Source organism: Gymnogyps californianus, chromosome 3, assembly GCF_018139145.2.
Source record: "Gymnogyps californianus isolate 813 chromosome 3, ASM1813914v2, whole genome shotgun sequence".
Classification (NCBI taxonomy): Eukaryota; Metazoa; Chordata; class Aves; order Accipitriformes; family Cathartidae; genus Gymnogyps; species Gymnogyps californianus.
Window position 1 is genome coordinate 11,410,242 of NC_059473.1, and position 22,281 is coordinate 11,432,522.

Consider the following 22,281-nt stretch of genomic DNA (forward strand, 5'->3'; position numbering starts at 1 on the left):
TGTCCTCTGAGCCCCGCTTGTCGCGAGGCCTGTGTTTGGCCGCTGCCTCTCGGGGCGTGAACGGTTTGCTCTGCAAGAGGAGCTGAAGCCTGCAGACAGGGCACGGGAGGGCTGGAAAGAGTAGCGGGGTAGGGCTTTGGGTGGGTTTTGCTTCAGCTGTTGTTTACTTGCAAGAAGGCGCTTTGCTGCACATGCTTTTGCTTTCTAGCTCTGCCTTTGGAAGAGCAAAGCGTCCCTGCAGTCCCCGCAGGCACCGAGCGTCAGGCAGAAGCCTTGCCGCACGCACCCCGCTCTCTGCTCGGTGTCCTCAAAGAAGCTGGGGGAGATAGGGTGGTGGCGTGTGAAACGGGAGAGGTATGCAGGTTCCCAAAGACGGTGCGGTGCGGTGCGAGCGTGTCTGGGGTGGGAGGGGAGCTCCTGAGGAGGCCAAGTGGCTGCCGTGCCTCTGGCTGGCAGTGGAGCTGGCGGGCGCCTGGGTTCTTTCTCCGCCCCGCGGGATGATACATTGTAAGGAAAAGTGGCAAGGTTGTTTCTCAGCTGCGCCGGGCGTGTGCTGAAGCAGCCAAAACGCCCCCCGAATGCCTACAGAAAGACCGAGGGGAGCAGCTGTCAACTGCAGCGGGCTTTTGCCCGGGTCCTGCTTCGCCAGAGCTTCCTCAAGTCTGTTTGGGGGGGCTGTGCGACACGTGGCTGCTGCAAACCAGCCAAAGGGATCTCCTCGGGAGAGTGAAGGTAGCCGTGTGGCAGAGTCGCTTACCACTCCGGGTCCTCCCTTGGCACCTGCCAACTCGGACCTTTCTGTTGTAGGCCCCTCCAGCTTTGCCTCCAAGCAGCCCTGAGAGCGCGGCAGACTCCCTGGAGCGCCCAGAAGAAGCGGCGAGCCTTTCAGAGGACCGAAGGTAAAACGAGCTGGCTTTGGTTCCAATGTGACGTGACTCCAGTGGGTCGTGGCTTTGCCTCTCTAATGCCAGTGCGGGCTGGCAAGGTTTGCAGGCTGTGCCCAGGAGAAGGCAAAGAGAAGAAGCGGGAAGAGAAAGCAGGCGTGGGGAGAGGAGAGGGAAAGGCGTGCGGCAAAGAAGAGGAGGAAGAGAGGAAGAGTTTGTGGGGCTGGAGCAAGTGCAAAAAGATGCCGGAAGGTGCAGAAGGTCAGGAAGGCCAGGTGTGTAGCAGGCTGTGGTGCCCGTCTTGGCCAAGTCTCCCCACTGCTCTGGGTCAGTCCAGGTGGCTGGCGAGGGACGGCAAGGGACGGTGCTGCGCAGGGTCTGGAAAGAACTGCGTGGCAGCTGCCCAGGGGCTCCCGATGGAGCCCTGCTGCGTGGCCCAGGGGCACTGTGCGTCTCTGCGCGCGCACAGGTCTCGAAGGGCATTACGCGTGGGGAGAAGGCGCTGCAGGCATGCCGTAGTCAATGCCAGCAATGACTCTGTCTTGTGGGCCACGAAGAGGTCCTCGTAAACGGTGTTCCCCAAAGAGAGGGCAACAAAAGCCTGCCTCTTCCTGCCTTTCTGGATTTAGCAGAGCTTTCTGCCTCTGTCGTTGCAGGTGCTGATTCCTTTTGGCCAGCTGAACCGCTGTGGCTCCCGGCCCCCGCCCTTGATGTCCGCAATAAAAGGAGCTTTTGTCTCTTGTGACTGTGTCTGCCATGGGCTGTTGTGGAGCGGGGGGCTGTTGTTTGGTGGTGAATCCTCGGGGAGGAGTTTGGGCTGGTGGCTTGTTGCAGCGTCCTTTGCAGCGGGCGTGAGGGCTGAGTTGAGGTGCTTTAGGGGTGCGAGCAGAGGCGAGAGTCCCAGGGGAGGGTGGAGGTTGGAAGGGAGCTGTGGAGGTCACCTGGTGCAAGAGGTGCTCAAGCAGGCTCAGCGAGAGCAGGTTGCCCAGGCCCACGTCCTGGTGAGTTTGGGGTATGTCCTGGGAGCAGCGCCGGGAGGTGAGGGCGAGGGCGGGGCGAGGGGAGGGCGAGGGCGAGGGCGAGGGCGAGGGCAAGGCGTCGGCAGGGCACGGTGGCCAGGAAGGGCTAAAGGTCCTTGTGCAGCCAGCGTCCCCTGCAGCTTGCTGTCCCCTGCAGCCCTCCTCCTTGCCCCCTGCTTCTCGGGCCCTTTCCTCAGACCCCCCTAACTCACGGCAACGGCAGAGATTGACTCCCGCGCTGGGCGGTAGAAATGTGTCAGCTCCCCCAAAAAGCTTTGGAAGCGGCTCCGAGAGCAGCCGGCCTGCTGAGGCTTTTGTGCATGCCGGGGTGAGAGAGGGGACGCCCGCACCGTGACGGAGGAGGAAGGATGAGCACTCTCACCGTCAGCTCAGGAAGCATTTTGCTCCTATGCGCACAAGTTACAAGTTATGAGTTACAAATTACCAGTTATGGATTCGAGAACTTCTGAGTTCAAAAGCAAATGCATTAAGTGGTGAATGAGTGAATTCATCTGTTAGGCTATTCTGTAGAAAGGGGATTGAGCCCTTGTTTTCTGTATTTGTTTGTTTTTCTAATGAGTTCATAAAATAGAGTTGAATTTATAGAGTATGTTGTCCTGTAAATGTGAGAAATTGAAACAGACCCTGAGAGTGCTCAGTCGAGAAGAGGCTAACTCAGTGGCCAAGCGGGGCAAGTGTGTCTCGAGCCTGTACTGCAGGCGGAGATGAGGGAGCAGAGGAGAACAAACCCATCGTCTCCTAATCAGGACAGTCCAGGTGCCAAGTGCAATGAAGGCCCAGTGAGACTGCAGGGACAGCAGCAGCAAATGGTGCCACAAGCCGTGGAGCCAGCAAAGCCTGGTTTCCTCTGGTTTTGTTTCTACAGGGTAGTCTGGGAGTTGTCTCATGTTGGCCTTTGCTGGTGTAAACACGGGATGCCGCTGCGGCCTTTCCCTCACTAAGGGCCCTGGTGGAGTCTGCCTCCTCAGCTTTGTTGCCTGTTTTCCCAAACCTTTGGGGGACTTGAGAATTTTGGAGCCTTCCTGCCAGGTGTGATCACTGTGAGCCAGTGGAGTCACAAAGAACACGTCCTTGCATGCACACACCCATGCATGCACGCACGGACATGTCTGTCTCGGCATTGCAATAGAGGGGGTACTTTATCCTATGGAACTGTGCAATCGGTCACCATTTTAATGTTGTGGATCTGTGGTTTTGAGCTTTTTTTCTGTGTAGCAGAGTTCTGAAAGTGGAGAAAGGGTGGTACAGCAAGGATGTTCAAAATGTTGATTCGGTAGCCACTATTGTTTAATCTTACGACAAAATGCTTCCCAAGGGGAGACACAAAATTGGACTTGCAACTCTGTAGCTGCATCTTCTTTGAGCCATGAGAGACCCGCTACGAAGTGAGACTCATTCCAGTTATTCATCTGATGAATACCTTGAGCGAGAAGACTTTTTTCTGCTTGCAGCCATGCCGCCTTGGGTCATGGTCCGGTCATCTCTCGTTACCCAGAGAGGGAGAGGTTGAATGGGCATTTTGGTGTGAAATTCTGAAGTAGTGGTTTTCAAGCTTGCTTCATTTGTGAACTCTGGAAATCCTTTGGGGCGGCTGTTCAGCCTTCTTGATGGTAAACTGAAACCTAGTGAGAAGAGGTTGGTTTTTTTAGCTTGAATGGATCCGTTAAAGGTAGGCCATGGGTGCCACAGGTCTGCTGGCCAAAAGTTGAAAACAATTGCTCTCAAGAACACCCCTGGTATTTCAGGAGTGCTTCTCACGGCTCAGGAGAGAGCATCTTTCCTTCTGAGGACTAGAAGACAGCCGCTCCAAGGGTCTATAGAGTTTCACGGCACGATGTCACCACGACTCAATTGAAGATCTGAAGGGTTTTTCATAAAGGGTTTTGCCTCTGAAAGGTAAGGCAGGACCAAGCCCAGGACAAGGCAGTGAAAACAGCTGCGATGCCCAGTTCCCAATGGCCACGAGAACTCACCAGTCAGTCACATTTTTAGGGAATTCTTTTTCTCCCTCTTCAAACTCTCTTGAACTTCACTGGACTACGGCGGCACTTGAGGCTGGTCTAGGTTCTGCCAATGCGCCTGGGGCATGCGGGTCCTAGCACTTGGAGCCTTGAGACATTGCGAGGCCCTGGAGAGCTGGGGGAAAGGCCGGAGCAAAGAAGAGCTGCCCTCAGTGCAAGAGGCTCTGGCAGGATCAGGTGGCTGCGGAGGAGCTTAGAGAACACTGAAGCCAAGTGGAGATGCCCAAGTCCCTGAGGGGCCCCGATGGGGTGCACCCTCAAGTGCGGAGGGAGCTGTCAGGTGGCCTTGCGAGGCCACTGCAAAAGGGAGATGCGCCTGAGGACGGGAAGAAAGCAGGCAGCGCGTGGGCTGAGGAGCCGCCGGTGTCGTGGCTGGCCAAGCGGCTGAGCAGGCGGGCCCTGCTCCAGGTGGTGACCAGCGGCAGCAAGCGTGGTTGGAGGCCAGGAAGCAGCGGTGAAGGCCAAGGCGAGGGGCATTGCCAGCAGGCGGAGGGAGGTGGTCCTTCCCCTGTGCCCTGTCCTGCTCTGGGCTGCCCAGGGCAAGAGAGACATGGCCAGACTGGAGAGAACCCCCCCGCACTGCCCTCCCACTGCCCCCCCCACTGTCCGTTGGCCTCGGAATGTTGGTCCGCTGGAGCCAACAGCCAGCAGAGAGAGCAGGACGGAGCTGTGCTGGCACGCAGCAGCGCTGCGAGGAGGCAGGCTCTGCCCGAGCAGCACTGCCCCACCACCGGCAGCGGCAGCCCGCTTCCCATCCTCGCTGTCAGCACCTGCGCCGCCTCCTTGGTGCACAGCGAGGGTCCTCCTGTCCCGGGCAGGATGGGCCAGGCCAACTGCTGCTGCGGCTCCAGGTGGGCTCCCCCCGCGGCTCGGGGACCCGCGGGCACGCCTGCGCCCCGCAGCAGCGCCCTTGCTCATGCCCGCCGCTCTCGGCTCTGCAGGGAGGCTCTGAGCGAGGCCGAGGCGGTGCTGAGCGCAGACGTGCGGCTGAGCCGGGGCCGCAAGAGGAGCGAGAGGCGCCTTCTCCTCCTCCCAGAGGAACTGGTCATCGCCAAGTTGCAGTAAGAGCCTCAGAGCCCAGCTGCCTTTCCCCCATGGCTGGCCCTGGGAGCAGGGCAGGGCCAGCCTGGCCCCAGCCCCACCCCCCGCCCCCTTGGTGCTGGAGGCACCCATGTCCGTCCCAAGGGCAGGTGGGCGAGAGGGCTGTGCCCGCGGGGACCCCAAGGAGGCCACCTCCAGCTCCCTGCCTGCCTCTCCTCTCTGCAGAGATGACCCCAGCCTGCGCCCACAGCTCCGCCTGGCCCTGGACCAGCTGTGGGTGCTGAGCAGCGGGAAGGAGGCGGCGGGGGAGGAAGAAGCAGCCAAGGAGGAGGAGGAAGGCAGCGAGGAGGACAGCGCCTCCCTCCTCTTGGTGTGGCCCACGGGCTCCTGCCTGGCCACTTTCGGGTGAGTCGCGGTGCCACGTGGCAGGGCCGGGAGGCCTCGTGCCCTGGGCAGGAGAGGTCGCCGAGCATGGCCGTGGCGTGGTGGGAACGGCCGGTGGCCTCCGTGCAGAGCCTGGGCAGGGAGCGGTCAGCGCGGCGTCAGGGAGGGATGGGGGCATTTGCAGGTCCTGCATCCCCGGTCCCCTTGTGGTGGCCAGAAGGGAAGGGCGAAAGGCGCTGGTGTGGCAGGAGGGAGGGAGGCAGGGCTTGGGCAGCCCCTGCGTCCTGCCCCGGGGGCTTGGTCCTGCCCCTGTGTCCTTCCCACGGGGCAGGGCTGTGCAGGCGGCCGCCTCTGCGCAGGGGCTGGGGGGCAGCGGGGCCTGATGCTGTTGCTCCTCTCTTTGTGCAGGTCCCGGACGCTGAAGGAGCTGTGGGTGGGCGCCCTGCTGGGGTAAGGCGGGGGGATGCTGCAGGCGGTGCGGGATGGGGGAACAGAGGTCCCCAGCTGGGGAGAGGTGCCCCCACGGCTGCGGGCAGCTCTCGGGCAGAGCTGCCTGCCAAGAGAGAAGAGGCGGCTTGGGGCTCCCGCAGCTCTCTTCCTGTCCCTTCCCGCTGCACAGGACGCCCGAAGGAGACAAGAGAGCCCGCCTGACGCGTCTCCCGTCGCTTCAACTCGTCGAGAAGGAGCTGAGCCGCCGCCATGCCGTGAGTGTCTCTGTGCTGCGGGCTCTGTCCCCCGAGCAGCGCTCCTCCAGCCGGGCAGCAGAGGCAGGGCTGCTCACCTTCTTGCACTCCTCCTCTCTTGCCCAGTGGAGGCCATTCAACGCCAGGAGCCTGGAGAGGCTGATGGAGCGCCAGGCAAAGGTGAGAATGGGTGCCTTTCCCTGGCCTGTGGCTGTGCCGGGGTGCCAGGGATGTGCGGTGAGTGGGGTGAGCTTGTGCGGGAGGGAGGGAGGGAGGGAGGGTTTGGCGGTGCCGCACGGGGAGCGAAGAGGGTTGGGGAGGCGCCAGGAATGTGCAGCTGCAGCGCAGCCTGGTTCTTGCAGGATGCTCGCAAGCCAGGGCCTCTGCCGGCCCGTCAAGCACCGAAGGGGGACTTTGCCGCTCCCCAGGTGAGTTTTGGAAAGAAAGGCGGGGAGGGCCTTCTTTTCTCCTGCAACGGGCACGTCTGCGGAAGTGAGGATGCTGCTGCTGTTGCTGCTGCTGCCCTTCGCCCAGAGGAAGTTGGTGCCAATCCCGCTGGAGCAGGAGAGAGCCGAGCCGTCGGCACCGTTTGACAGTGCTGAGCGCTCAAGGTGCTGCCTGCCTCAGCTGCGTCCCCAGAGGCGGGTCGATGGGTCCTCGCTCCTCGGCCAGAGGCGGGAGGAGCTGTGCTCACTTGTCCCTTGAGTGTCACCATGCAGGTTGGGCAGCCCGAGGGAGGACGTCAGCTGGAGCAGCAAGGACACGCGCTGGGCAGCAGCCGCTGGACGTGGTTGTGCGGGGCCACGGAGGCTCTGGTGTTGCCCGCAGCTTGGCGGAGGGCAGGGCGAGGTCTGGGCCGGGCTGTCCCGGTGGCCCGCCGGCTCTCCGGAGCCTCCGAGCCGGAGCCACCGCTGCAGCTGCTGGCTCCCTGCCCGTCCTGCCGCAGCGCTCAGCACCGCTCTGCAGGCAGGGCAGGGCAGGGCAGGGCAGGGCAGGGCAGGGCAGGGCAGGGCAGGCTGTGGGAGCGCTGGCCTGGAGGTCTTTCTTGACAGGCTCTTGCTGTGTTTTCCTTTGGAGCAGGAGGGAGCAGGAGGAGGAGGAGGAGGGGGCTGCCCTGGCCCTTTGGTCTGCGCCAGAGCCCGTCCGCTGCCCAGGCGCCGGGGCAGGCGGGCTCCGGCTGCAGCAGGCTGCTCTTTGGGCAGCCCCTGGCAGCTGTCTGCGGGGAGGATGGCACGCTGCCCCGGCCCATCCAGGTAAGGCAGCGTGGCCAGGGGGTCCGCAGCCCGCCCGCCCTCCCTCCCTCCCTCGCTCCCTCCCTGCAGATGCTGCGTCGAGGCGGGGGGTGTCCCCAGGAGCTGTGGGGACGGGGGATTGGGCTCTTCCCCCCAGCAAGGAGCCAGCGCTGGGGCAGCGCTCTGGCCAGCACTGTTGCAAGGCAGCTCCTCAGGCAAGCAAGGGTCCTCGTGCCTCTCTTGCAGGAGCTGCTGGCTGTCCTGCAGCGGGAAGGGCCGTCAACGGAGGGCATCTTCCGCAGAGCTGCCGGCGCGACAGCGCTTCGGGAGCTGCGGGAGGCCCTGGAGCGTGGTGCAGAGGTGGAGCTGGGAAGCCAGCCTGCGCTGCTGCTGGCCGTCGTCTTGAAGGTGAGCGCTTCTGAGCTGCAGCTGGAGGGGCTCCTGCCTGGCCTGCAGTGCTCAAGGGCTCAGCTGGAGCCCTGGGCGTTGCAGGACTTTCTCCGAAGCATCCCCGGCAAGCTCCTGGTGAGCGAGCTCTACGAGGACTGGATGGCAGCGCTGCAGAAGAGCAGCAAGGAGGAGAAGATCTCCGAGCTGCAAGCGTAAGTGTGGGCAGCAGCCTGCCTGTTGAGCAGGAGCCCCGGCCGCTGGCTGAGAGCAGCTGGCAAGCTGCGCAACGCAGCCGCTGGCTCCCACCTGCCTTGGGCAAGGCGGGGGGGCGGCTGTGGGCAACAGGGGCTTTCTGAACGGTGGGCTCCTGTTGCCTCAGGGTGGCCGAGAAGTTGCCCGCAGCCAACCTCCTCCTCCTGAAGCGCCTGCTGCGCCTCCTCCGGCACATCGGCCACAACGCAGGCACCAGCAGGATGAGCTGCAGCAACCTGGCCATCTGCATCGGGCCCAACCTGCTGAGCCCACCCGAGGAGGACCTGCTCCCGCTGGAGGCCCTGCTGGAGGTGACCGAGAAGGTACGCTGCATCGAGGAGGCGGCTGCAGCCTTGCCGGCCCCTGGGAGCCTGGCTGCGCAGAGCTCTCTGCAGGCCTCCTCCCTTGAGCAAATGCTGGTGGGGTGGCTGCGTGGAAGAGCAGCCCCGCAGCCAGAGCCTGCTGCGCAGAGGCAAGGGTGAGGAGTGGGAGCGGCTGCTTGGTGCGTTTTGAGGCAGGTGGCTTGAGAGCAAGGGTTTGCTGTGTGCAGGTGAAGGTGCTGGTGGAGTTCCTGATGGAGAACTGCAGGGAGCTCTTTGGGGAGGAGAGCGCCGAGCCTCGGTGTGCAGCAGGCGAGGAGTGGCCAGCCCCCGTGCCGAGATGCAGAGGTAAGAGGAGGGAGTGAGCGTTGTCAGAGGCTGGGGCTTGGCCCGCCAGAAAGCTGGGCATCGTTTCTGGCGGGGCTGGGCAGGGAGTGTTGTCCTCTGAGGCGCGCTTGTGCCGCGGGCTCTCTTTGGCCACTGCCTCTGGCGGCATGAAGGGCTGGCTCTGCAAGATGAGCTGAAGGCTGGAGGCAGGGCATGGGAGGTGTGAAAAGAGAAGCGGTGTGGGGCTCGGGTGGGTTTTGCTTGAGCTGCGTTTGACTTTGCGGAAGTCCCTTTGCTGCACGTGCTTTTTCTCTCTAGATGTGCGTTTGGAAGAGCAAGGCGTCCCTGCAGGCACAGCAGCCGCCGAGCAGGAGGCAGAAGGCTTGCCACACGCAGGCCCATCTCCGCTCGGTGTCCTCAGCGAAGCGGGGGGAGAGCGGGTGGTGGCGTGTGAAACGGGAGAGGTATGTCAGGTCCGCAAAGCGTGGGAGAGTGTGTCTGGGGTAGGAGGGGAGTTTGTGCTGAGGCCAAGGGGCTGCTGTGGCTGTGCGGGGCAGGGGAGGTGGTGGGGGTGTGGGTCGTTCCTCCAGCCGCCGGCAGGATCCGGAGGCAGGAAACCTGGCAACGTTGTTTCTCCCCTGCGCTCGGGCTGTGCTTCCTCAAAGGCAACACCCCCCCGATCCCGATCCCTCCCGAAAGAGCGAGAGGAGGAGGCGGCAGCTTGCGAGGGCTTTTGCTGAGGTCCTGCTTGGTCAGAGGTTCCTGCAGGCTGTTTTGGGGGGGCGGGGGCCTGTGCGAAACGGGGCTGATGCCAACCAGCCAAAGGGATCTCCTCTGGAGAGCCAAGGCAGCGATTTGGCAAAGAGTCGCTTACTACGGGAGGTGGTCTCCTGCCAGCTGCCAACTCCAGCGTTTCTTTTGGAGGCCCCTCCAGCTTTGCCTCCAAGCAGCCCCGAGAGCGCGGCAGACTCCCTGGGGTGCCCACAAGAGCCGGCGAGCCTGTCAGAGGAAAGAAGGTAAAAGGAGCTGGCTGTGGTTAAGCTCAGAAGTGAGGGCAGTGGCTCGTGGCTTTCCCTAGCTAAGAGCGGTGTGGGCTGGCAAGGTTTGCAGGCTGTGCCAGGACAAGGCAAAGAGAAGAAAGCGGAAGAGCAAACAGGCGTGGGGAGAGGAGAGTGCAAGGCGCGCGGCAAAGAAGAGGAGGAAGAGAGAAGCGGTTTTGGCGGATGGAGCAGTGCAAAGACGCAGGAAGGCGCAGCAGGTCAGGAAGGCCAGGTGCGTCGCAGGCTCTGCTGCCCGTCTTCCCCAAGTCTCAGCACGGCTTGAAGTCAGTGCGAGTCGCTGGCAAGGGATGGTGCTACGCAGGGTTTGGAAAGAAGTTGGTGGCTGGGGGCCCCCCCTCGAGCCCTGCTGCGCGGCACAGGGGCAGCGTGCATCTCTGCGCACGCACGGGTCTCCAAGGACATCACCCGTGGGGAGAAGGCGCCAGAGGCATCGCGTAGTCAGGGCCAGCAAGAGCTCTCTCTTGTGGGCCACAAAGAGGTCCTCGTAAACGGTGTTGCCCCCAGAAAGGGAACCAAATCCTGCCTCTTCCTGCCTTTCTGGTTTTAGCAGAGGTTTGTGACTCTGTCGTTGCAGGCGCTGATTCCTTGTCGCCGGGCGAAGCGTTGGGAGTGCTGGGCCCCGCCGCTGACGTCCAGAATAAAATGATGTTTTCTGTCTTGGGACTGCGTGTGCCATGGGCTCTTGTGGCGTGGGGAGCTGTTGTTGTGTGGGGAATGGTGGGGGAGGAGTTTGGGCTGGTGGCTTGTTGCAGCGTCCTTTGCAGCGGGCGTGAGGGCTGAGTTGAGGTGCTTTAGGGGTGCGAGCAGAGGCGAGAGTCCCAGGGGAGGGTGGAGGTTGGAAGGGAGCTGTGGAGGTCACCTGGTGCAAGAGGTGCTCAAGCAGGCTCAGCGAGAGCAGGTTGCCCAGGCCCACGTCCTGGTGAGTTTGGGGTATGTCCTGGGAGCAGCGCCGGGAGGTGAGGGCGAGGGCGAGGGCGAGGGTGAGGGCGAGGGCAAGGCGTCGGCAGGGCACGGTGGCCAGGAAGGGCTAAAGGTCCTTGTGCAGCAGCGTCCCCTGCAGCTTGCTGTCCCCTGCAGCCCTCCTCCTTGCCCCCTGCTTCTCGGGCCTTTCCTCAGACCCCCCTAACTCACGGCAACGGCAGAGATTGACTCCCGCGCTGGGCGGTAGAAATGTGTCAGCTCACCCCAAAAGCTTTGGAAAAAAAAAAAAGCTTTGAGCCCACCCGAGGAGGACCTGCTCCCGCTGGAGGCCCTGCTGGAGGTGACCGAGAAGGTACGCTGCATCGAGGAGGCGGCTGCAGCCTTGCCGGCCCTGGGAGCCTGGCTGCGCAGAGCTCTCTGCAGGCCTCCTCCCTTGAGCAAATGCTGGTGGGGTGGGGTGGGGGGGGGGGGTGGGGTGGGGTGTCTGCGTGGAAGAGCAGCCCAGAGCCACAGGCTTGTGCGCAGAAGCGAGGGTTGGGAGTGGGAGCGGCTGCTTGGTGCGTTTTGAGGCAGGTGGCTTGAGAGCAAGGGTTTGCTGTGTGCAGGTGAAGGTGCTGGTGGAGTTCCTGATGGAGAACTGGAGGGAAGTCTTTGGGGAGGAGAGAAGTGACCCTTGCAGGCCAGCAGCCGAGGAGTCGGCAGCCCCGATGGAGAGGTGCAGAGGTAAGAGGAGGGACCGAGGGTCGTGGGAGGCTGGGGCTAGGGATGCCAGAATCCTCAGCGTCGTTTCTGGCGGGGCTGGGCCTCGAGCGTTGTCCTCTGAGCCCCGCTTGTCGCGAGGCCTGTGTTTGGCCGCTGCCTCTCGGGGCGTGAACGGTTTGCTCTGCAAGAGGAGCTGAAGCCTGCAGACAGGGCACGGGAGGGCTGGAAAGAGTAGCGGGGTAGGGCTTTGGGTGGGTTTTGCTTCAGCTGTTGTTTACTTGCAAGAAGGCGCTTTGCTGCACATGCTTTTGCTTTCTAGCTCTGCCTTTGGAAGAGCAAAGCGTCCCTGCAGTCCCCGCAGGCACCGAGCGTCAGGCAGAAGCCTTGCCGCACGCACCCCGCTCTCTGCTCGGTGTCCTCAAAGAAGCTGGGGGAGATACGGTGGTGGCGTGTGAAACGGGAGAGGTATGCCAGGTTCCCAAAGACGGTGCGGTGCGGTGCGAGCGTGTCTGGGGTGGGAGGGGAGCTCCTGAGGAGGCCAAGTGGCTGCCGTGCCTCTGGCTGGCAGTGGAGCTGGCGGGCGCCTGGGTTCTTTCTCCGCCCCGCGGGATGATACATTGTAAGGAAAAGTGGCAAGGTTGTTTCTCAGCTGCGCCGGGCGTGTGCTGAAGCAGCCAAAACGCCCCCGAATGCCTACAGAAAGACCGAGGGGAGCAGCTGTCAACTGCAGCGGGCTTTTGCCCGGGTCCTGCTTCGTCAGAGCTTCCTCAAGTCTGTTTGGGGGGGCTGTGCGACACGTGGCTGCTGCAAACCAGCCAAAGGGATCTCCTCGGGAGAGTGAAGGTAGCCGTGTGGCAGAGTCGCTTACCGCTCCGGGTCCTCCCTTGGCACCTGCCAACTCGGACCTTTCTGTTGTAGGCCCCTCCAGCTTTGCCTCCAAGCAGCCCTGAGAGCGCGGCAGACTCCCTGGAGCGCCCAGAAGAAGCGGCGAGCCTTTCAGAGGACCGAAGGTAAAACGAGCTGGCTTTGGTTCCAATGTGACGTGACTCCAGTGGGTCGTGGCTTTGCCTCTCTAATGCCAGTGCGGGCTGGCAAGGTTTGCAGGCTGTGCCCAGGAGAAGGCAAAGAGAAGAAGCGGGAAGAGAAAGCAGGCGTGGGGAGAGGAGAGGGAAAGGCGTGCGGCAAAGAAGAGGAGGAAGAGAGGAAGAGTTTGTGGGGCTGGAGCAAGTGCAAAAAGATGCCGGAAGGTGCAGAAGGTCAGGAAGGCCAGGTGTGTAGCAGGCTGTGGTGCCCGTCTTGGCCAAGTCTCCCCACTGCTCTGGGTCAGTCCAGGTGGCTGGCGAGGGACGGCAAGGGACGGTGCTGCGCAGGGTCTGGAAAGAACTGCGTGGCAGCTGCCCAGGGGCTCCCGATGGAGCCCTGCTGCGTGGCCCAGGGGCACTGTGCGTCTCTGCGCGCGCACAGGTCTCGAAGGGCATTACGCGTGGGGAGAAGGCGCTGCAGGCATGCCGTAGTCAATGCCAGCAATGACTCTCTCTTGTGGGCCACGAAGAGGTCCTCGTAAACGGTGTTCCCCAAAGAGAGGGCAACAAAAGCCTGCCTCTTCCTGCCTTTCTGGATTTAGCAGAGCTTTCTGCTCTGTCGTTGCAGGTGCTGATTCCTTTTGGCCAGCTGAACCGCTGTGGCTCCCGGCCCCGCCCTTGATGTCCGCAATAAAAGGAGCTTTTGTCTCTTGTGACTGTGTCTGCCATGGGCTGTTGTGGAGCGGGGGGCTGTTGTTTGGTGGTGAATCCTCGGGGAGGAGTTTGGGCTGGTGGCTTGTTGCAGCGTCCTTTGCAGCGGGCGTGAGGGCTGAGTTGAGGTGCTTTAGGGTGCGAGCAGAGGCGAGAGTCCCAGGGGAGGGTGGAGGTTGGAAGGGAGCTGTGGAGGTCACCTGGTGCAAGAGGTGCTCAAGCAGGCTCAGCGAGAGCAGGTTGCCCAGGCCCACGTCCTGGTGAGTTTGGGGTATGTCCTGGGAGCAGCGCCGGGAGGTGAGGGCGAGGGCGAGGGCGAGGGCAAGGCGTCGGCAGGGCACGGTGGCCAGGAAGGGCTAAAGGTCCTTGTGCAGCAGCGTCCCCTGCAGCTTGCTGTCCCCTGCAGCCCTCCTCCTTGCCCCCTGCTTCTCGGGCCCTTTCCTCAGACCCCCTAACTCACGGCAACGGCAGAGATTGACTCCCGCGCTGGGCGGTAGAAATGTGTCAGCTCCCCCAAAAAGCTTTGGAAGCGGCTCCGAGAGCAGCCGGCCTGCTGAGGCTTTTGTGCATGCCGGGGTGAGAGAGGGGACGCCTGCACCGTGACGGAGGAGGAAGGATGAGCACTCTCACCGTCAGCTCAGGAAGCATTTTGCTCCTATGCGCACAAGTTACAAGTTATGAGTTACAAATTACCAGTTATGGTTCGAGAACTTCTGAGTTCAAAAGCAAATGCATTAAGTGGTGAATGAGTGACTTCCTCTGTTAGGCTATTCTGTAGAAAGGGGATTGAGCCCTTGTTTTCTGTATTTGTTTGTTTTCTAATGAGTTCATAAAATAGAGTTGAATTTATAGAGTATGTTGTCCTGTAAATGTGAGAAATTGAAACAGACCCTGAGAGTGCTCAGTCGAGAAGAGGCTAACTCAGTGGCCAAGCGGGGCAAGTGTGTCTCGAGCCTGTACTGCAGGCGGAGATGAGGGAGCAGAGGAGAACAAACCCATCGTCTCCTAATCAGGACAGTCCAGGTGCCAAGTGCAATGAAGGCCCAGTGAGACTGCAGGGACAGCAGCAGCAAATGGTGCCACAAGCCGTGGAGCCAGCAAAGCCTGGTTTCCTCTGGTTTTGTTTCTACAGGGTAGTCTGGGAGTTGTCTCATGTTGGCCTTTGCTGGTGTAAACACGGGATGCCGCTGCGGCCTTTCCCTCACTAAGGGCCCTGGTGGAGTCTGCCTCCTCAGCTTGTTGCCTGTTTTCCCAAAACTTTGGGGACTTGAGAATTTTGGAGCCTTCCTGCCAGGTGTGATCACTGTGAGCCAGTGGAGTCACAAAGAACACGTCCTTGCATGCACACACCCATGCATGCACGCACGGACATGTCTGTCTTGGCATTGCAATAGAGGGGGTACTTTATCCTATGGAACTGTGCAATCGGTCACCATTTTAATGTTGTGGATCTGTGGTTTTGAGCTTTTTTTCTGTGTAGCAGAGTTCTGAAAGTGGAGAAAGGGTGGTACAGCAAGGATGTTCAAAATGTTGATTCGGTAGCCACTATTGTTTAATCTTACGACAAAATGCTTCCCAAGGGGAGACACAAAATTGGACTTGCAACTCTGTAGCTGCATCTTCTTTGAGCCATGAGAGACCCGCTACGAAGTGAGACTCATTCCAGTTATTCATCTGATGAATACCTTGAGCGAGAAGACTTTTTTCTGCTTGCAGCCATGCCGCCTTGGGTCATGGTCCGGTCATCTCTCGTTACCCAGAGAGGGAGAGGTTGAATGGGCATTTTGGTGTGAAATTCTGAAGTAGTGGTTTTCAAGCTTGCTTCATTTGTGAACTCTGGAAATCCTTTGGGGCGGCTGTTCAGCCTTCTTGATGGTAAACTGAAACCTAGTGAGAAGAGGTTGGTTTTTTTAGCTTGAATGGATCCGTTAAAGGTAGGCCATGGGTGCCACAGGTCTGCTGGCCAAAAGTTGAAAACAATTGCTCTCAAGAACACCCCTGGTATTTCAGGAGTGCTTCTCACGGCTCAGGAGAGAGCATCTTTCCTTCTGAGGACTAGAAGACAGCCGCTCCAAGGGTCTATAGAGTTTCACGGCACGATGTCACCACGACTCAATTGAAGATCTGAAGGGTTTTTCATAAAGGGTTTTGCCTCTGAAAGGTAAGGCAGGACCAAGCCCAGGACAAGGCAGTGAAAACAGCTGCGATGCCCAGTTCCCAATGGCCACGAGAACTCACCAGTCAGTCACATTTTTAGGGAATTCTTTTTCTCCCTCTTCAAACTCTCTTGAACTTCACTGGACTACGGCAGCACTTGAGGCTGGTCTAGGTTCTGCCAATGCGCCTGGGGCATGCGGGTCCTAGCACTTGGAGCCTTGAGACATTGCGAGGCCCTGGAGAGCTGGGGGAAAGGCCGGAGCAAAGAAGAGCTGCCCTCAGTGCAAGAGGCTCTGGCAGGATCAGGTGGCTGCGGAGGAGCTTAGAGAACACTGAAGCCAAGTGGAGATGCCCAAGTCCCTGAGGGGCCCCGATGGGGTGCACCCTCAAGTGCGGAGGGAGCTGTCAGGTGGCCTTGCGAGGCCACTGCAAAAGGGAGATGCGCCTGAGGACGGGAAGAAAGCAGGCAGCGCGTGGGCTGAGGAGCCGCCGGTGTCGTGGCTGGCCAAGCGGCTGAGCAGGCGGGCCCTGCTCCAGGTGGTGACCAGCGGCAGCAAGCGTGGTTGGAGGCCAGGAAGCAGCGGTGAAGGCCAAGGCGAGGGGCATTGCCAGCAGGCGGAGGGAGGTGGTCCTTCCCCTGTGCCCTGTCCTGCTCTGGGCTGCCCAGGGCAAGAGAGACATGGCCAGACTGGAGAGAACCCCCCCCGCACTGCCCTCCCACTGCCCCCCCCACTGTCCGTTGGCCTCGGAATGTTGGTCCGCTGGAGCCAACAGCCAGCAGAGAGAGCAGGACGGAGCTGTGCTGGCACGCAGCAGCGCTGCGAGGAGGCAGGCTCTGCCCGAGCAGCACTGCCCCACCACCGGCAGCGGCAGCCCGCTTCCCATCCTCGCTGTCAGCACCTGCGCCGCCTCCTTGGTGCACAGCGAGGGTCCTCCTGTCCCGGGCAGGATGGGCCAGGCCAACTGCTGCTGCGGCTCCAGGTGGGCTCCCCCGCGGCTCGGGGACCCGCGGGCACGCCTGCGCCCCGCAGCAGCGCCCTTGCTCATGCCCGCCGCTCTCGGCTCTGCAGGGAGGCTCTGAGCGAGGCCGAGGCGGTGCTGAGCGCAGACGTGCGGCTGAGCCGGGGCCGCAAGAGGAGCGAGAGGCGCCTTCTCCTCCTCCCAGAGGAACTGGTCATCGCCAAGTTGCAGTAAGAGCCTCAGAGCCCAGCTGCCTTTCCCCCATGGCTGGCCCTGGGAGCAGGGCAGGGCCAGCCTGGCCCCAGCCCCACCCCCCGCCCCTTGGTGCTGGAGGCACCCATGTCCGTCCCAAGGGCAGGTGGGCGAGAGGGCTGTGCCCGCGGGGACCCCAAGGAGGCCACCTCCAGCTCCCTGCCTGCCTCTCCTCTCTGCAGAGATGACCCCAGCCTGCGCCCACAGCTCCGCCTGGCCCTGGACCAGCTGTGGGTGCTGAGCAGCGGGAAGGAGGCGGCGGGGAGGAAGAAGCAGCCAAGGAGGAGGAGGAAGGCAGCGAGGAGGACAGCGCCTCCCTCCTCTTGGTGTGGCCCACGGGCTCCTGCCTGGCCACTTTCGGGTGAGTCGCGGTGCCACGTGGCAGGGCCGGGAGGCCTCGTGCCCTGGGCAGGAGAGGTCGCCGAGCATGGCCGTGGCGTGGTGGGAACGGCCGGTGGCCTCCGTGCAGAGCCTGGGCGGGGAGCGGTCAGCGCGGCGTCAGGGAGGGATGGGGGCATTTGCAGGTCCTGCATCCCCGGTCCCCTTGTGGTGGCCAGAAGGGAAGGGCGAAAGGCGCTGGTGTGGCAGGAGGGAGGGAGGCAGGGCTTGGGCAGCCCCTGCGTCCTGCCCCGGGGGCTTGGTCCTGCCCCGTGTCCTTCCCCACGGGGCAGGGCTGTGCAGGCGGCCGCCTCTGCGCAGGGGCTGGGGGGCAGCGGGGCCTGATGCTGTTGCTCCTCTCTTTGTGCAGGTCCCGGGCGCTGAAGGAGCTGTGGGTGGGCGCCCTGCTGGGGTAAGGCGGGGGATGCTGCAGGCGGTGCGGGATGGGGGAACAGAGGTCCCCAGCTGGGGAGAGGTGCCCCACGGCTGCGGGCAGCTCTCGGGCAGAGCTGCCTGCCAAGAGAGAAGAGGCGGCTTGGGGCTCCCGCAGCTCTCTTCCTGTCCCTTCCCGCTGCACAGGACGCCCGAAGGAGACAAGAGAGCCCGCCTGACGCGTCTCCCGTCGCTTCAACTCGTCGAGAAGGAGCTGAGCCGCCGCCATGCCGTGAGTGTCTCTGTGCTGCGGGCTCTGTCCCCCGAGCAGCGCTCCTCCAGCCGGGCAGCAGAGGCAGGGCTGCTCACCTTCTTGCACTCCTCCTCTCTTGCCCAGTGGAGGCCATTCAACGCCAGGAGCCTGGAGAGGCTGATGGAGCGCCAGGCAAAGGTGAGAATGGGTGCCTTTCCCTGGCCTGTGGCTGTGCCGGGGTGCCAGGGATGTGCGGTGAGTGGGGTGAGCTTGTGCGGGAGGGAGGGAGGGAGGGAGGGTTTGGCGGTGCCGCACGGGGAGCGAAGAGGGTTGGGGAGGCGCCAGGAATGTCGCACGTCTGGCTGGCGGTGCTGGGAGGAAAGCTGCTGCACGGGGCAGAGAGGCCGGGAGGGCAGTGGGTGCCAGCTGTGCACGCTCAGGCTGGTGGTGGGGGTGGCCGTCGGTGGTGGCCCTTGCTGCTGCGGGGCTGCTGTCTAGCGCAGCCTGGTTCTTGCAGGATGCTCGCAAGCCAGGGCCTCTGCCGGCCCCGTCAAGCACCGAAGGGGGACTTTGCCGCTCCCCAGGTGAGTTTTGGAAAGAAAGGCGGGAGGGCCTTCTTTTCTCCTGCAACGGGCACGTCTGCGGAAGTGAGGATGCTGCTGCTGTTGCTGCTGCTGCCCTTCGCCCAGAGGAAGTTGGTGCCAATCCCGCTGGAGCAGGAGAGAGCCGAGCCGTCGGCACCGTTTGACAGTGCTGAGCGCTCAAGGTGCTGCCTGCCTCAGCTGCGTCCCCAGAGGCGGGTCGATGGGTCCTCGCTCCTCGGCCAGAGGCGGGAGGAGCTGTGCTCACTTGTCCCTTGAGTGTCACCATGCAGGTTGGGCAGCCCGAGGGAGGACGTCAGCTGGAGCAGCAAGGACACGCGCTGGGCAGCAGCCGCTGGACGTGGTTGTGCGGGGCCACGGAGGCTCTGGTGTTGCCCGCAGCTTGGCGGAGGGCAGGGCGAGGTCTGGGCCGGGCTGTCCCGGTGGCCCGCCGGCTCTCCGGAGCCTCCGAGCCGGAGCCACCGCTGCAGCTGCTGGCTCCCTGCCCGTCCTGCCGCAGCGCTCAGCACCGCTCTGCAGGCAGGGCAGGGCAGGGCAGGGCAGGGCAGGGCAGGGCAGGGCAGGGCAGGGCAGGCTGTGGGAGCGCTGGCCTGGAGGTCTTTCTTGACAGGCTCTTGCTGTGTTTTCCTTTGGAGCAGGAGGGAGCAGGAGGAGGAGGAGGAGGGGGCTGCCCTGGCCCTTTGGTCTGCGCCAGAGCCCGTCCGCTGCCCAGGCGCCGGGGCAGGCGGGCTCCGGCTGCAGCAGGCTGCTCTTTGGGCAGCCCCTGGCAGCTGTCTGCGGGGAGGATGGCACGCTGCCCCGGCCCATCCAGGTAAGGCAGCGTGGCCAGGGGGTCCGCAGCCCGCCCGCCCTCCCTCCCTCCCTCCTCCCTCCCTGCAGATGCTGCGTCGAGGCGGGGGGTGTCCCCAGGAGCTGTGGGGACGGGGGATTGGGCTCTTCCCCCCAGCAAGGAGCCAGCGCTGGGGCAGCGCTCTGGCCAGCACTGTTGCAAGGCAGCTCCTCAGGCAAGCAAGGGTCCTCGTGCCTCTCTTGCAGGAGCTGCTGGCTGTCCTGCAGCGGGAAGGGCCGTCAACGGAGGGCATCTTCCGCAGAGCTGCCGGCGCGACAGCGCTTCGGGAGCTGCGGGAGGCCCTGGAGCGTGGTGCAGAGGTGGAGCTGGGAAGCCAGCCTGCGCTGCTGCTGGCCGTCGTCTTGAAGGTGAGCGCTTCTGAGCTGCAGCTGGAGGGGCTCCTGCCTGGCCTGCAGTGCTCAAGGGCTCAGCTGGAGCCCTGGGCGTTGCAGGACTTTCTCCGAAGCATCCCCGGCAAGCTCCTGGTGAGCGAGCTCTACGAGGACTGGATGGCAGCGCTGCAGAAGAGCAGCAAGGAGGAGAAGATCTCCGAGCTGCAAGCGTAAGTGTGGGCAGCAGCCTGCCTGTTGAGCAGGAGCCCCGGCCGCTGGCTGAGAGCAGCTGGCAAGCTGCGCAACGCAGCCGCTGGCTCCCACCTGCCTTGGGCAAGGCGGGGGGGCGGCTGTGGGCAACAGGGGCTTTCTGAACGGTGGGCTCCTGTTGCCTCAGGGTGGCCGAGAAGTTGCCCGCAGCCAACCTCCTCCTCCTGAAGCGCCTGCTGCGCCTCCTCCGGCACATCGGCCACAACGCAGCCGCCAGCAGGATGAGCTGCAGCAACCTGGCCATCTGCATCGGGCCCAACCTGCTGAGCCCACCCGAGGAGGACCTGCTCCCGCTGGAGGCCCTGCTGGAGGTGACCGAGAAGGTACGCTGCATCGAGGAGGCGGCTGCAGCCTTGCCGGCCCCTGGGAGCCTGGCTGCGCAGAGCTCTCTGCAGGCCTCCTCCCTTGAGCAAATGCTGGTGGGGTGGCTGCGTGGAAGAGCAGCCCCGCAGCCAGAGCCTGCTGCGCAGAGGCAAGGGTGAGGAGTGGGAGCGGCTGCTTGGTGCGTTTTGAGGCAGGTGGCTTGAGAGCAAGGGTTTGCTGTGTGCAGGTGAAGGTGCTGGTGGAGTTCCTGATGGAGAACTGCAGGGAGCTCTTTGGGGAGGAGAGCGCCGAGCCTCGGTGTGCAGCAGGCGAGGAGTGGCCAGCCCCCGTGCCGAGATGCAGAGGTAAGAGGAGGGAGTGAGCGTTGTCAGAGGCTGGGGCTTGGCCCGCCAGAAAGCTGGGCATCGTTTCTGGCGGGGCTGGGCAGGGAGTGTTGTCCTCTGAGGCGCGCTTGTGCCGCGGGCTCTCTTTGGCCACTGCCTCTGGCGGCATGAAGGGCTGGCTCTGCAAGATGAGCTGAAGGCTGGAGGCAGGGCATGGGAGGTGTGAAAAGAGAAGCGGCGTGGGGCTCGGGTGGGTTTTGCTTGAGCTGCGTTTGACTTTGCGGAAGTCCCTTTGCTGCACGTGCTTTTTCTCTCTAGACGTGCGTTTGGAAGAGCAAGGCGTCCCTGCAGGCACAGCAGCCGCCGAGCAGGAGGCAGAAGGCTTGCCACACGCAGGCCCATCTCCGCTCGGTGTCCTCAGCGAAGCGGGGGGAGAGCGGGTGGTGGCGTGTGAAACGGGAGAGGTATGTCAGGTCCGCAAAGCGTGGGAGAGTGTGTCTGGGGTAGGAGGGGAGTTTGTGCTGAGGCCAAGGGGCTGCTGTGGCTGTGCGGGGCAGGGGAGGTGGTGGGGGTGTGGGTCGTTCCTCCAGCCGCCGGCAGGATCCGGAGGCAGGAAACCTGGCAACGTTGTTTCTCCCCTGCGCTCGGGCTGTGCTTCCTCAAAGGCAACACCCCCCCGATCCCGATCCCTCCCGAAAGAGCGAGAGGAGGAGGCGGCAGCTTGCGAGGGCTTTTGCTGAGGTCCTGCTTGGTCAGAGGTTCCTGCAGGCTGTTTTGGGGGGGCGGGGGGCCTGTGCGAAACGGGGCTGATGCCAACCAGCCAAAGGGATCTCCTCTGGAGAGCCAAGGCAGCGATTTGGCAAAGAGTCGCTTACTACTGCAGGTGGTCTCCTGCCAGCTGCCAACTCCACCGTTTCTTTTGGAGGCCCCTCCAGCTTTGCCTCCAAGCAGCCCCGAGAGCGCGGCAGACTCCCTGGGGTGCCCACAAGAGCCGGCGAGCCTGTCAGAGGAAAGAAGGTAAAAGGAGCTGGCTGTGGTTAAGCTCAGAAGTGAGGGCAGTGGCTCGTGGCTTTCCCTAGCTAAGAGCGGTGTGGGCTGGCAAGGTTTGCAGGCTGTGCCCAGGACAAGGCAAAGAGAAGAAAGCGGAAGAGCAAACAGGCGTGGGGAGAGGAGAGTGCAAGGCGCGCGGCAAAGAAGAGGAGGAAGAGAGAAGCGGTTTTGGCGGATGGAGCAGTGCAAAGACGCAGGAAGGCGCAGCAGGTCAGGAAGGCCAGGTGCGTCGCAGGCTCTGCTGCCCGTCTTCCCCAAGTCTCAGCACGGCTTGAAGTCAGTGCGAGTCGCTGGCAAGGGATGGTGCTACGCAGGGTTTGGAAAGAAGTTGGTGGCTGGGGGCCCCCCCTCGAGCCCTGCTGCGCGGCACAGGGGCAGCGTGCATCTCTGCGCACGCACGGGTCTCCAAGGACATCACCCGTGGGGAGAAGGCGCCAGAGGCATCGCGTAGTCAGGGCCAGCAAGAGCTCTCTCTTGTGGGCCACAAAGAGGTCCTCGTAAACGGTGTTGCCCCCAGAAAGGGGAACCAAATCCTGCCTCTTCCTGCCTTTCTGGTTTTAGCAGAGGTTTGTGACTCTGTCGTTGCAGGCGCTGATTCCTTGTCGCCGGGCGAAGCGTTGGGAGTGCTGGGCCCCGCCGCTGACGTCCAGAATAAAATGATGTTTTCTGTCTTGGGACTGCGTGTGCCATGGGCTCTTGTGGCGTGGGGAGCTGTTGTTGTGTGGGGAATGGTGGGGGAGGAGTTTGGGCTGGTGGCTTGTTGCAGCGTCCTTTGCAGCGGGCGTGAGGGCTGAGTTGAGGTGCTTTAGGGGTGCGAGCAGAGGCGAGAGTCCCAGGGGAGGGTGGAGGTTGGAAGGGAGCTGTGGAGGTCACCTGGTGCAAGAGGTGCTCAAGCAGGCTCAGCGAGAGCAGGTTGCCCAGGCCCACGTCCTGGTGAGTTTGGGGTATGTCCTGGGAGCAGCGCCGGGAGGTGAGGGCGAGGGCGAGGGCGAGGGCGAGGGCGAGGGCGAGGGCGAGGGCAAGGCGTCGGCAGGGCACGGTGGCCAGGAAGGGCTAAAGGTCCTTGTGCAGGCAGCGTCCCCTGCAGCTTGCTGTCCCCTGCAGCCCTCCTCCTTGCCCCCTGCTTCTCGGGCCCTTTCCTCAGACCCCCCTAACTCACGGCAACGGCAGAGATTGACTCCCGCGCTG

The 22,281-nt window shown here is 62.9% G+C and overlaps 1 protein-coding gene across 1 annotated transcript; it reads left to right on the forward strand.

Moving 5' to 3' along the window:
- The first annotated feature begins 4,164 nt into the window (after window positions 1–4,164).
- Window positions 4,165–21,763, forward strand: LOC127014023 (uncharacterized). The gene is made up of 16 exons (XM_050893038.1): window positions 4,165–4,796; window positions 4,887–5,006; window positions 5,212–5,391; window positions 17,109–17,150; window positions 17,318–17,402; window positions 17,508–17,561; window positions 17,881–18,057; window positions 18,678–18,776; window positions 19,001–19,162; window positions 19,247–19,356; window positions 19,524–19,719; window positions 19,947–20,064; window positions 20,362–20,507; window positions 20,927–21,060; window positions 21,147–21,303; window positions 21,682–21,763. The coding sequence occupies exons 1-16, from the start codon at window positions 4,165–4,167 to the stop codon at window positions 21,751–21,753; spliced, it is 2,484 nt and encodes an 827-aa protein (XP_050748995.1). The 3' UTR covers window positions 21,754–21,763.
- Window positions 21,764–22,281: the final 518 nt, after the last annotated feature.